At 39.7% G+C, this 15,113-nt stretch overlaps 1 protein-coding gene across 10 annotated transcripts in view; it reads right to left on the bottom strand.

The window, feature by feature from the left end:
• The window catches only part of PPFIA1 (PPFI scaffold protein A1), a 156,857-nt gene that overhangs the window by 29,754 nt on the left and 111,990 nt on the right, over positions 1-15,113 (bottom strand). For 4 of the 10 annotated variants that reach the window (XM_089684583.1, XM_089684584.1, XM_089684588.1 and 1 more), the window contains 4 exons: positions 12,351-12,434; positions 4,815-4,960; positions 2,753-2,925; positions 1,612-1,705 (listed from right to left, as the gene is read on the bottom strand). In XM_089684583.1, coding sequence (XP_089540709.1) covers positions 1,612-1,705; positions 2,753-2,925; positions 4,815-4,960; positions 12,351-12,434 — 497 coding nt within the window. Of the gene's footprint in view, positions 1-1,611; positions 1,706-2,752; positions 2,926-4,814; positions 4,961-6,847; positions 6,878-12,350; positions 12,435-15,113 lie in introns of all 10 variants that reach the window. The other 6 variants (XM_089684587.1, XM_089684590.1, XM_089684592.1 and 3 more) reach the window with 2 other exon arrangements.

Genomic DNA, 15,113 nt, shown 5'->3' with positions numbered 1-15,113 from the left:
CCATGAAGTCACAGGTGCTACCTTACAACTAACACAAAAAAAAAAGTTCAAACTGAACACTACTAAACAATTTTGGAAGGATCAGACTTGGAAGAAAATCTAAACTGATCTCAGCAAATGTTTCATTTCACGGTTTTCAATTATTGTTGAACATGGCCATCATAGGGCTGTGAATGTGCATGCCAGAAGGAAGAGTAGAAGGTTGATTTCATCTGTATGTTGCAGGGTGGGGGGGGAAGACAGTTAGGAAGGTGAGACATCAGCACCTTTTTAAATGAAGAAGGAAGGTGGTTTTCGGAATGTGTTTCTTCTTCATGAAAAAACTGTATGCATTAGTCTGTACTCCTATCATGTGGTATTGGCTCAAACCCGAGAGTCACATTCTGCAGGTAACATGTTTATATCCGCCACATTCGAGTGAATTTTCCTTTAGGTCCATCAGGAGCAATCACTAATGGAAACCCCGTTTAAAGAAAACATAGAGGCTGTCATTGCTCTTGATCTTCTTAAAAAGCAAAGGAAATATTCTCCTGGCCATTATGGTCTTCCAACAGCTTTGGTAGTTTGTGTCACCAACTGGAAATTAGGTATATTAGAAACTCGGACTTCACTCTGAATGTCCTTATCTGCATGGTTGTCCTAAAGTACTGTATGTGAATACTGAAGCCACACTGTACTAAAAAAATAGCCTTTTTGACAGGCAGTCCAGCAATGGCAAGTTCATTTAGAAGTACAAGCCAGCAGCCGCAAAGGCTGATGGGACTTGCAGTTCATTCATTCACAGAACTCAACTTTTCAAAAAGTGACAGCTAGTATGGGGAACTTCTCCCTGTACTGCTGTCACAGGGAGGTGGGGGGATTGGGTAGAGGCTGCAGCGGTGGGAACATGATACATGTTCCACCCTGGAAAAATTGGTGGATAATGTAATATGTTCCCAAAGGTGAACTTATCCTTTAAAATAATAGTGTGGTGACAAAAAAAAAAAAAACAGTTTTAAAATCAATTATATATTTTTTTTTGCAAAAGGTGGACTTAGGTTAACATCTGCCATAGCTGTTGGGCAATCCAAAGGCAAAATACATATGGTGGAAAAATACAAGAGATTCATTTTAAACTTTGTGCTAAAAAAACTACTTTACATGCTGCTGTAGTGCTTACTAAGAATTCAATTTTAACCAGTCAAGGTAGGTGTTTATAATGTCACACTGAAAGCCTGTTGGATGGGTCAAGGCAACAAATGAGGCTTTCCCTAAAATTCAAAGCAGGCAGTCTGGACAGGATTTTGGCCAATGATTACTGCTCCAGTTTGCTCTAAAATCAAAGTCTCTCCATATAATAATCAGGGCTGATAGATTTTATTTGGTAGCCTAACAAGAAAACACCTACACCAATGTTCACATGTGCTACAAGCAGACTGTACCTGACTAGACTCAAATAATGGCACAGCACAACTGATCAGTCATTTTGTCAGCAGACATTAGACTTACAGTGAGTTACAGCTGTACTATTTATGAACTATACAGTAGTGTTCCAATGAGTGAGAAACCTACAGTTGAAAGCTACTTCTGGGACAGGGACTGAAGTGAATTGATAAAGAAAATAAGTCTTACTTTTTCTGTAGCTTTCGGTTCTTCTCAGTTTGACCTCCCAGCTTTGCCAGTCCAAGAGATTCTTGGGATGTGCTCTCAAACTCTGGAATTCCACCTACAGATTTAAGCAGAATGGAAACACCACTTAGGGCCATTTTACAGAAAGGAGCATGGACTACCAGGCGTGGATAACATGCATTCTTGCACGTGTTTTCTCAAAGTATTGCATTTTAATGCACATTTCTGTGTGTTTTGTGTAATGCTATAATTTAAGCAGAATTCATACATTAAAGCAACCCTGATGCAAAACTAAGTCACAAAATACATTACTTGTAAAAGAAGAGTAAATACTCTGTTTTTCTGTGTTGCTGACCCTCATGAAAAGGAATTATCAACTGAAATTGGAACATGTCTCTTTCCCAGGTGCACGGCTCAATACTGTGTCCTGTGTGGACGTGGCAGTGGGAACAGGTGAGTATTTACTTTCTTCTTTCTAAGATAACATGTTTTGGGATTTAATTTCACAACAGGTTCACTTTAAAACCTGTTGCATCAACATGCTTTTATAAACTTTGCATTAATTTGAATTGCAAAATGCCAGCAAATACATGTGCTAGTCTCTTTAAATTTACTCCTTGGAGCACCTTGGATTTGAGGCCCAAGCAGAATAGGAATAAGTCTTATCCCCCCACTGATTCACTGTACATTAGAGGCTCTGACAGTCATCTGCTGAATGTCAGGGGGGAGGGCTAAGAAGAAGGAACAAGTGGGTATTGATACTGACTTAAGCCGGCCATAGATGGATCGAATCTCGGCCGTGCAGAAGAGACCAACCAAGATTTGATCCACCTATAGGCAGGCTGATTGTACCCAAGTCGGTCCATCGACGGAATTGGGTACAACCAGCCTGTCGGATTTTTAGCATGCGATTTTTAGCTATAGCTGCTAGCAGTAATGATTCGCATATCTAGGACTTGCCTTAGAGAGAAATTGAAGCATTGGGTACAATTCAGACCTAGGATACAACAGGCTGAAGAAACATCAGTTTGAGCACTAACACAGAATCCAGCAAGCAGCACAAGGTGCCCATACTTCAGCACTATTGGTAACTTAAAATGAGTCTCATGTTACAGTAGAAGAAACAGGCAGATCTACAGCCTACCTGGCCCAAGAGTTTCTTTCCCCAGTTGTCCAGGCCGACCCTTCTCTTTTTTGCCGAAAAGCCGACCAATGGATGACTTTATTCCTTTCTTCTTTGGGGCTTTATTGAGAGAGTCTTGGCTGCTGTTACTGCTACTGGGATTGCTTACTTGACCATCCTGTGATCCTGTAGAACTATATAAGAAAAAGGAATGAGTAGGATATACTGGGTGTGGCAATGCATGTAAACATTGTAGAGTGTCATGAACCAGAGCTTGTTCAACTTCGTGTTACAAAAAGTATTTCAGAAACGAGTTGAACTTCTTCCACCTACTCATTTCGGTGGGGTTTTTTTAGTGACCTAGATTCCTTAGCTCATTAATTTCAAGTGGAAGATGAAGAGCTAAGATCTGTGCAAGTCTTCATGTGAAAACAGTCACATGGAGAAGAATTGGTTATAACCCTAGGTTCACACTTATGTGGATTTCAGTGCATTTTCCAGTTTTCAGACATGCACTACAGTCCATTTAACAAGATTTCCTATGGTTCTAGTTCTTATCTGTGCGTTTTGAACCAGTATAAATTTTTAAACGGTCAGGGACTTTTTCCCCGCAGCAGAATGCGTTTTACGTGTAATAGACTTCAATGGAACTGCATCGAAAACGCATGCAAAACGCATCTACATGCATTTTTGGTCTGTTTCCTGCATGACAACAGACACCTCCCCTAGAACCATTAAACACTGCCCAAAAAAATGCAAAACCCATTAAAAAAGTGCATTAAAAATGTGTCAAAAACACGTGTGAAAAAAAAAAAACGCAATAGAAAATGACATCAACCGCAACCTGAACAAGTGTGAACCTAGCCTAAAAAAAAAATCTATCTCCAGCCAAGACCTTTTTTTTTTTTTTTTTTTTTAAATGGGAACAGAAAGAACCTCTTCCATGTTATTTGCGGTTTGCATCCTCATTACAGAGATTTGCCCTGATTTACTGTCAGGAAGTTGCCCATGTGGCAAATGCCACCACAAAACCATTATTTTCAGTAAAATTGGAAGAGGGGTTAGAATCTTTGTCATACCATTGTTGCCGTAGGTGTCTTTCTGCCCCATTGACAAATGTTCTCATTTCTTGTCATGCTGCCAATGGGGCAGGAAGTGAGAGGAAGTCTGCCCATTGGGGTCAGAGATGGGGAAGGAAAAAAAAAAGAACAAAAAAAACAAAAAATAAAAAAACCACACAAGTCCATTACAAACCAAAAAAATAAATAAAATAACTGGAGCTTAAAGCATTAAGGTAAAATAAATGCTCCAGTACAATTATAAACCCTGCTCCTAAACCCTTACTTGCTGTCTTTATCAAGACAGCTGGGTCCTCCACAATCCACACTGTTCTCCAAAACTTCCTGGTTGTACAGGAGAGGTGAGTGATTGGCTCCTGCAGATGTCTGTCAGGAGCTGGGAAGAGGGAGCACAGCCATGGCTTTCTGGGCACTGTGTTTGTCAAAGGACACAAACACACACCCTTGGCCAGGAGCGCACATGAATGGATGTCTCCTTTGCAACCAGCTAGGTAACGGAGATGCACACAAAGGATGGAGAATGAAGAGGTTTGGGGACCACATGTACATGAGAAAGGTGGCTGTTTCAAGGAAGCAGTACATTCAATCAGTTCCCATGACCCAACATCACCGTATTATGAAGCACAAGAGCAAAATCTCATTTCAACAGAACTGCTGAACCTGCATCTAGGGGGCAAGTATCATCAGTTATGACAAATGTATGAACTAGGGTTGGTTGCCACATGAAAACAGATTTACATAGTGCTTAAAATGGAACTTTAGTGCTTAAAACGATATGAACAGGCAAGATTTTAATGCAGAAGAGACATACTAGCAGTTCAATCTCAACAATGCAAAGATGGCTGAACTCCCATGTATACATGAGAGTGATATCATCTTGGCCTGGCCAATGAAAACAGACAGGGATCAATACCCGGAAGCCACCAGGCTGAAGAGGTCAGCGGGTAGTTCTGAGACAAAGGATGAAGAAAAGCTTAGTATAATTCTTCTTTAAGGTTACCTACTTTCTAATGTCTCGGATGTCCTCATGGCTCATAGTGTGCAATGCTCCTTTATGAACTGAGCTTAGTCGCAAAGATCTGGGAGAGGAAGGAGGGGAAGTCTCACATCGTATTGTAGTCTTGTCATCTCGAGAATCAGTACCTGGAGGCTGGAAAGCGCAAGATATGCATTAGACACAACATACACTAGTCTCCTAACTGCAGTAAAAACAAAGACACTACAGCTCAATAAATGGACATTAAAAGCTGAATAGCAAGCAAAAATAAAAATCCACCCACCAAGGAAGTTAAAACCAAAAGAAAGATAAAACGTGTGCACAACATGAAGTAAATAAATTAAAAAACAAAAAAACAGTACTGGAGACTCCCTAGTTTTCATGTTAGTTTCTGCAATGGATTGTGCCCTGCTGCCTCCAAGCCATTTTCAATCTGATCCATGATCCTCCAGCAGCAAAATCCTACGGACTTTATAGAGCATTACACATGGCAGCTCAAATGCCGATTTGGCCTGCATTGCTTTGCAGTTCTTAGGATGACGCATGTCCTGTTGCGGTTACAGTGTTGCATGACCGCGCACTTGTCATTCAGCTGAAAGGTGGCCTGGGTAGGAAGGGGGTGAAAGTGTTTGGTATTGAAGTGGTTAATAGATCCCAATGTATTATAAATAAGGTAAAATATATGAAGGGTTAGCAAAATGGCAGCTGGACAGCTCAGGGAAATAAACAGCTGACCTAGAAAGGAGAGAGAATAATATTACCTTTTCTCCTAGAGATGACACTGTGTGTACTCCCCGCTAGACCTGCATATCCTATGGAGCACTGTTTGCAGAGTGCTGCATGGGGCACTTTGACATTGTCACATGACTTGGACAGATCTGGTGACCAAAGCTCTTCTTTTCATGGCTTCCCCTCAACCCATTAATTAAAGGATAAGTTCACCTTTCTTAATATGTTACATGTGACACCCATATACAGGGTGTAATATGTAACATGTTATGAATGGACCAGCCCCCACACTCGCTCGATCCCTGTTGTAACAGCTAGTGGGGAATCTTTTAAAAATTTTAAAAAAGTATTATGTGAATGGGAAAAATACAAGTCCTGACAGCCTATGCGGCTGTCGGTTTGTAGTTTTCAATGAACTACCATGGTGCTTCACAGCGCTGTGGTAGTTCATTGAGGCTTCCCGTCAGTAAGTATCTGCTAGCTTGTAGGGGATGAACAAGCAGATATACTGACAGGTCAGAGGGAGACTTGCTGATCACTGGTGCAATGCTTTAGAGGCTCCAGAAACAAAAAATAACAAATGCACATTTTTTTTACCTGCAAAAAATGTGCATTTATTATTTTTTGTTAAAAGGTGAACTTATCCTTTAAAATTCTAAAAGGGCTTCACTTTCTTCAGAGTCCAGAAGCAAGCAGGCAGATGGAACATTTGTAAAACACACTGCTGTTTTTTATAGAGTAAATTTGTTTTGTTTTTATTGGGTTTTTTTTTGTTATTTTTTTTTTTTTTTTAAATAAAGCAATAATAAGACCAAATAAGGCTTGGTTCACACCTATGCAGTTTGCTTTTGATTTGTTTCTGCAGTGCTTTTTGAGGTGCATTTTGCATTTGTACACACTTTTTGATGCATTTTTTTATGCTTTTTGTTTTTGGCCAATTTGTTATTGAGCAGATTATAAAATGCAAAATGCGTCAAAAACACACTACATGCTTTTCTGCAGTCTCTCCATTGAAGTCCAATGAACCAAAAATTAAAACAAAAAACCCAGACCCTTTCCTTTCCAAAAACACAGCAGTTGAAAAAAGCATAGATGTGAATGTGTCCCACAGGAAACCATGTTAAATGGACTGTAGTGTGTCTAAAAAATGCATAGATGTGACAAATGCTTTACCAATACTCCCCTAGTTAAATTCCAGTTTTGGATAGAGTAAGATTCTAAAAAAAAAAAAAAAAAAGGGGACAACTAAAACACAAAAAACTGTCATGCAATAGCACAAGTTGTTAACAGACAAAATCAACAGGCTATTACCTTTCTACGGTATTTCCTTAAATCGCTAGGCTGATAGAGACATGCAGAAAGAGGAATTAGTAGGAGGAAGAAAGGGAAACCACGGAGAGAGGTACAGAATAACCCATTACTACTGGAGCAGCAAAACTTGACATTTGCATTACACAGTACATACAATAGATATCTGAGAACATTATTTTCTAAGTAAAACGATTCAAGAGATGGTGTTACACACAATTATGAGTGCAAAAAATTGTATTAACTCTCATATTAGGTCACTAGAGGTACAATAACTAATTGGGGGAATAGAATAGTATTCATTCAAAAACAGCATTACACACTGGCAGCTCGGGTCACTAAAGGGAACATGATACACCGCTTTAAAGTTATCATGAGACAGTATTGTATATTATAAGTACAGGCACTGGAGGTGCACAGTATTATCAGTACAGGCACTAGAGGGAGTATGAGGGGGCATTATTGTATATTTTCAGCACAGGCACTGGAAGGGCAGTATTGTACGGTATTATCAGAACAGGATGTAGAAAGGCAGTATTGTACAGAATTATCAGTTCGGGCACTGAAGGGGCATTATTATACGGTATTATCAATACAGGCCATGGAGGGGCATTACTGCATATTACTAGTACAGGCAATGGAGGGGCAGTATTGTACGGTATTATCTGTACAGGCACTGGAGGGGCAGTATTGTACGGTATTATCAGTACAGGCACTGGAGGGGCAGTATTGTACGGTATCAGTACAGGCACTGGATGGGGCATTACTGCATCTTACCAGTACAGGCACTGGAGGGGCAGTATTGTACGGAATTATCAGTACAGGCACTGGAGGGGCAGTATTGTACGGTATTATCAGTACAGGCACTGGACAGGCAGTATTGTACGGTATTATCAGTAAAAGCACTGGAGAGACAGTTTTGTATGATATCAGTACAATAAAGGCCATATATTTTATCTGCTGAGAGTACAGACACAATACCAGGCCTAGTACTGCCAGTTTAGTGACCAAACGGTGTTACCAGAATTGTGTGTGTATGTAATATATATATATATATATATATATATATATATATATATATATATATATATATATATATATACACACACATACACACACACACACACACACACACATGCATACACACACACATACATATACATGCATACACACACAAAAACAGACACACACAGGTGAAACTCGAAAAATTTGAATATCGTGCAAAAGTTCATTTATTTCAGTAATGCAATTTAAAAGGTAAAACTAATATATGAGATAGACTCATTACATGCAAAGCAAGATAGTTCAAGCCGTGATTTGTCATAATTGTGATGATTATGGCTTACAGCTCATGAAAACCCCAAATCCACAAACTCAGAAAATTAGAATATTGTGAAAAGGTGCAATATTCTCGGCTCAAAGTCTCCCACTCTAATCCGCTAATTAAGCCATAACACCTGCAAAGGGTTCCTGAGCCTTTAAATGGTCTCTCAGTCTGATTCAGTAGGAATCACAATCATGGGAAAGACTGCTGACCTGACAGTTGTGCAGAAAACCATCATTAACACCCTCCATAAGGAGGGAAAGCCTCAAAAGGTAATTGCAAAAGAAGTTGGATGTTCCCAAAGTGCTGTATCAAAGCATATTAATAGAAAGTTATGTGGAAGGGAAAAGTGTGGAAGAAAAAGGTGCACAAGCAGCAGGGATGACAGCAGCCTGGAGAAGATTGTCAGGAAAAGGCCATTCAAAAGTGTTGGGGACTTTCACAAGGAGTGGACTGAGGCTGGAGTTAGTGCATCAAGAGCCACCACACACAGATGGATCCTGGCCATGGGCTTCAACTGTCGTATTCCTCTTGTCAAGCCGCTCCTGAACAACAAACAACGTCAGAAGTGTCTTACCTGGGCTAAAGAAAAACAGACCTGGTCTGTTGCTCAGTGGTCCAAAGTCCTCTTTTCTGATGAGAGCAACTTTTGCATCTCATTTGGAAACCAAGGACCCAGAGTATGGTGGAAGAATGGAGAGGCACACACTGCAAGATGATTGAAGTCCAGTGTGAAGTTTCCACAGTCTGTTTTGATTTGGGGAGCCATGTCATCTGCTGGTGTTGGTCCACTGTGCTTCATTAAGTCCATGGTCAACTCAGCCGTCTACCAGGAAATTTTGGAGCACTTCATGCTTCCTTCCGCAGACGAGCTTTATGGGGATGCTAACTTCATTTTCCAGCAGGACTTGGCACCTGCCCACACTGCCAAAAGCACCAAAACCTTGTTCAATGACCATGGGATTACTGTGCTTGATTGGCCAGCAAACTCGCCTGACCTGAACCCCATAGAGAATCTATGGGGCATTGCCAAGAGAAAGATAAGAGACATGAGACCGAACAATGCAGAAGAGCTGAAGGCCGCTATTGAAGCATCCTGGTCTTCCATAACACCTCAGCAGTGCCACAGGCTGATAGCTTCCATGCCACGCCGCATTGCGGCAGTAAATTGCTGCAAAAGGGGTCCAAACCAAGTACTGAATACATATGCATGCTTATACGTTTCAGAGGTCTAATATTGTTCTATGTACAATCCTTGTTTTATTGATTGCATTTAATATTCAAATTTTTTGAGATTGTGGATTTGGGGTTTTCATGAGCTGAAAACCATAATCATCACAATTATCGCAAATCACAGCTTGAACTATCTTGCTTTGCATGTAATGAGTCTCTCTCATATATTAGTTTCACCTTTTAAGTTGCAGTACTGAAATAAATGAACTTTTGCACAATATTCTAATTTTTCGAGTTGCGCGTGCGCGTGTGTGTGTGTGTGTGTGGTGTGTACATATATGGCTGTGGATACTAGAGGAAGCAGTTTTATACAAATCAAGGTCAGATACCGAAGGAACACCAGTTTACAGTATCAGTCTACCCTTTACAGAAACAGAATAGATCATTAGTTTTAGTACTAGAAATTTATTATGATAGTGCAGTCTTCCCTCTTGAGAGAAACCCTCATTGGGACAAACTATATGCAGAAACATTTATTCCATTGGGGTGTGACAGCTACATGGGCTATGGCTCTAGTTCAGAAAGAAAACGGTCATATAGTTGTGCCTGTCCCTTCATGATGATATCCACATAAACACTTGGTTATCACAGGCACAGTTATGTACTTCTAATGATTACAGTATAAGATCTACATTTTGTAGTGTTGTATTAGTAGTTTACTTAAAGACCCATGCACTGAAAGAATAAGTGTTTATTTTCCACAAGGTTGTATTAAAATGCTCTTTTATTTCAAATGATGTTTTATTCGGAGAAATGCAGGTATTGCAAGAAATATAAAAAGAAAATGCAGTGCAAATTATACAATAATATTATGTCAAAATAAAGTCTATATAAGACCCAAAATTAACGGACGTAGGTGCATAAAGGAAAAAGTTTGATCCAAAAAACATCACCATACACCCGAAACAGATTGGCCTCTTACCAATTTGACCGTACAAAGTCAGTCAACATGCGCAGTTTGATAGAACATGCTTGCCATCACAGCTTTGCCGTGTGACATCGCGCTCAGGAGGAACGGTGGCCATCCTGTTGGTTTGAAACTTCTTGTTTTACCATGCTGGTTATCTTATAGTGTAACATTTAAAATCTACTTTAGCAAATCTATTTAGGTTCCAAGTACATCAGAATATGAATAGCGTTTCCTCTTTACACATTCCCTGACCATCGGAGGGGAGTTTCTTCTATTTGGAGATCATTGAAGGTGGAGAAGTTACTTTTCATCCTTGAGGGGATCTCTACTGAGGATCGATTGCTGTATTAATGTGTTATGTCACACTGCGCATGTTGACCGACTTTGTACTGTCAAATTGTCTGGTAAGAGGCCAATCTGTTTCGGGTGTATGGTGACTGTTTTTGGATCAAAATTTTTCCTTTATGCACCTGCTTCCATGCATTTGGCGACTTATATGGATATATTTTGACATAATATTATTGTATAATTAGTGCTGGATTTTCTTCATTTTAAATCATATTATTGCCTTTACATATGCAAGCTGCTTTTATTTTTTTATTTTTGTGGTTTAAAAAAAATAAATAAAGTGCAAGTGTTGGTATATATTTATTGCAAGAAATATACTGACTGGTAAGAAAATGCAGATAAGCAAATACTATGGTGAACCATTATATCTGAATGTAGTATTGAATCCAAACAAATGAGATAGCCAGTGAACAAGAACCAAGTTGGTTGATGATGTATCCTGCGTATAAAATGTTCTTCTGCTGTGGCACATAATGTATTACATAAAGTGCTCAAAGAGCACTACACCAACATCCAACAAACACTACAGTCACGTTTATAAAAAATACATTTTATTGTCCAGTTCTCTAGCAGTCACGTGACTGCTCTGGCTCTGTTCCCCACCTCTCTGTCAGTGGCTAGGGGCATATCTGGATGTTGTCAGCACTACCCATAGGCTGGAAAAACCCATGTCCCAAGGTGCTCATGCTGTACAAAGAAGGCAACAATGCTGCTGAAATTTCAGCAGAGATTTTTCAGAGTTGTTAACCTGCACCAGGAAATGATTCAGGCTGCTCAAAAGTGGCACATCACCAGATTAAAACATGAAGAAATACAATTTGAATTTACTGGGCAAAGTGCAGCATTAGACAAAATCTAAAATTTGATTTTAAGGTTACTTTTTAAATGCTTAGCATGACAAACTGCTGAAAATTAAAGTGGAACTGAAGTTCCTCTGTAAGAAACCGTGAGCAGGAAGGCTTTAGTGCAGAAAAGACATGTACTGCCTGCGGTCTTCTCTGATGCTATTATCTTTTTCAGGTACTTATATAGCGCCGTCAATTTATGCAGCGCTTTACATATATATTGTACATTCACATCAGGCCCTAACCCTCGAGGGGTGCTGGTGCTGTGAACTGAGCTGTGTATGCACAGCGCACATTACAGTGCCAGGCTCAGAGTGCCACAATGACCAGCTCCCGCGCATGTGCAGGAGTGATGCTATCCCCTGCCAGCCAACGAAGAGGCCCGAAGACCGGCACTGGTGAGGGACCACTGAACAGATAACCACTTACCCTTTAGTTACATTTTTTTTTTTTTAAAGGCAATCTTACAATCCACTGCAGTACAAAAAAATAAATGAGATCTAGTTTCTGACCATCCAGTAGGGGTGATTAACAAGAACGACTGCATGCACTGTTTTACTAAATAAGGAAGGGAGATTTCATTATTGCACAACCACCAAATAGATAAAAGCTTGGATCCAAAAATTTCCCGAGATCAAAACATAAAAATGCTAGTGAAGAAACGTGCGACACCCACAACAAGGTTACTAAGCACAACCACTGAGGTGACAATAGTGAGGTATTATGAAGAAGGAGAGGACAAAAGGGTTAGGACCAAGGCTTCAATTTCCCTTCAGCAGCCGATAGAACGTTTAATGAGCAAGAAACTAGAAGTTGGAAGGAGGGAACAGCAGGGAAAAACTTTACCTGGGACAGTTGGGAGGAATCAGGGCAGGAGGGGGGATTGATAAGGGAGGAGTCTGATGAATGAGCAGTTTCTGAAGATGAAGGCTAAAACAACAAATGGGAGAACACACAAATTATACATAGGTGTGCATGAATAATAATGGGGGGGGAGGGAAGAAAACCTAAAAAATGTTATCAATTAAAAGGTAAACAAAGGATGCCCTAAAAGAAAAAAGGTAAATTTCCTGGAGTTTGAATAAAAGATATCTGAAATGCCCTTACTACAAGTCATGACAGTACATTAAGAGTGAATTCTCTGATGATATCCTGTGCTAGAGACTGGGATGTAGGCAACACAAATATACAGCAGCATCAACTGGACTATATGGACCTAAGGTCTGAAGAAGGAGCACGCATGACCCAATTGCGCGGCAATCAGCTTGCTGGTTCTCTGCTTTCCGCTTTTGGTGACGTCACGGCTGTCGGCCTCAGACCCCCTAGCATACTTGGTGCCCTGGATACCACCAGTGCGGTTGAGAGGTCCACAGATAACGACACCCACAATGGTATCCATCAGACCCGGAGCAATTTGAGCATTGAGGAGCCCGTATCATGTGATATGTGAGCCATCATACTCTTTTTGTGAGTTGCTCTTACTACATTTAATAAATGGTTTTATTCTGCTTACTACACTCAGATAAGCGCTGCTGTGTTCCCATTCTTGCAAATCCTCATGCCTGCATGGTAACCATAGCTTCCTTTGTTTAGGGCTTGGACTCAACGAGACAATATACCCTTACAGGGTATAATAAGAGACCTGAGGAATCGAAAAACCCTCCATCCCAGTGCATAGAACCTTCTTAGGACAGACGGTATCCACATTCATGACATATCTAAAGCCCTACTCTATATTCATATATAACAAATGAGTTACATATTTGCTTAAAATTCAATTACTTCTAAGGCGTCTATATGCCCGTAGGCTTTTCAGAAATTGTATTTGTGAAAATTACAAGCAACTGTGTCAGAAGTAAAGTGCCAAGATTTAATTAAAATCAGTTGCATATATTAAGACACAACTTTTTTTTTGTAAGCTTTGGATAGAGTATTGTATGGCTGAAACCACTGTCTGGCTGTGTTTTTTTTTTGTTTTGTTTTTTAATTTCTGTTCCATAGACATATAAAATAAGAGTAAATCTTTCTAAAATACTGGAACAGGTATCCTCACTGAAAGATTTCCTTTCTATTCTGGTGACAACCCAAAATTATAATTTTTTTTTGCCACTTATTTTCAGTTCGGTTAATTTGGCATAAACGGTACATTTTCCCACTGATGACTAGGATAAAAAAAAAATGTTTTTGCCCTTACTTACTAAATAAATAACTAAAAATTCTGGCTTTATATACACTAACAAAAATGTAATTTGTTTCTCAATGGGGAACTTTCACTGATGCTGCAATTTAATGAAACACAGATTTCCTTTTCCAATTAAAGGTCAGCAGTCACCAACAGGGAATCACTTTTAAAAAGGTTTTTCCACAGTAAAGGTCAAATCAATGAGAGAAAAGGTGAAATCTTACTGAAAAGAATGACGCAAAATGAGTGACTCATAAGAAACACTAAATGTATACACAGGAGAATGAACATTCACACTGTTTATATACTCTAGATACCCTATACTCTATAAAGTATCAAGTCCAAATGCTAATGTATTTTGTAAACATGTTATCTTGCAAACCTGCCAATCACTCCAGCCACACACCACTCAAAATGTAAAAGATGCAATTTACACTGCAAAAGCAAGAAATCTGTACACTGAATAACAGGAACAAAACTGGCTCCTGTTCAAATGTAACTATATGGGAAAAAGTATGAGGAAACCTCTCCAAATTGAGTTCAGGTGTTTCCAGTGACAGATACTGCTAAAGCTACAGCATACAAATATATTTTAGGAATTTGGGCACTCCTAAACTTGTGAAAACAGTTTTGGGAAGGCCCCTTTCCTGTTTTAGCATGACTGCGCCCTTATGCACAAAGTTAGGTCCATAAAGACATGGTTTGTTTGATAATGCGTTTATTTTTGCGGTAAATACTGCATAAACTGATCGCAAATAAACTGTTTCAATATCGCATGCAATATTTGGATGAAATGAGTCTTGTGATCCAAATATTACATGCAATAGCCTTTAATTAACGGAGTCCCTTATCTCGGTGTGTTAGCTTTGCAAATTGAACCTTAAATATTTCTCTACTAAGGCTTCATGCACATGGGTACTTTCGCAGAACAGCATATTTTTTGTATATGGAATATCCTGGTGCTGCATACAACTGCTGTTTGCAGCTATGCACTGCTACTTGTGTAAGGTGGCACACGTGGACCAGACACAATGTCGCAAACGCAGGTAGTGTGCACGTGCCCCTTTAAGTAGCAAACCATAGCTGCATACAGCTGCCTTCACCTATTCAAATCTATGGGCAGCTGTACACAGCACCAATACATATTTGGGACAAAACTACACAGCATGTTTACTTTGTAAGGGCAGTTATGCCCACCACATGAAGCCTAACAGGTTTTCCTTAAAAACCTGGGATAATTTTAAAGAGTATCTACAACAAAGCGCTCACTTTGTGCAAACAAAAATACAATCTACTTAGGGTTGCTGCCACCTTCTCCTCCTGGGCACCGGCATGATAGATAAGATGTCAGGCATGGAGGTGGGCTCTTTATAACATTTAGTGAGAGCCAAGCTCTTCCCAGCCCTGATGCACATTCAACAATCTTC

The sequence above is a fragment of the Staurois parvus genome, unplaced genomic scaffold (genome assembly GCF_062004578.1).
Source record: "Staurois parvus isolate SC_StPar_1 unplaced genomic scaffold, SC_StPar_1.0 ptg000350l, whole genome shotgun sequence".
Lineage (NCBI taxonomy): Eukaryota > Metazoa > Chordata > Amphibia > Anura > Ranidae > Staurois > Staurois parvus.
The sequence above is the reverse complement of the archived record's forward strand: the minus strand, read 5'-3'. Positions and strand labels throughout refer to the sequence as shown.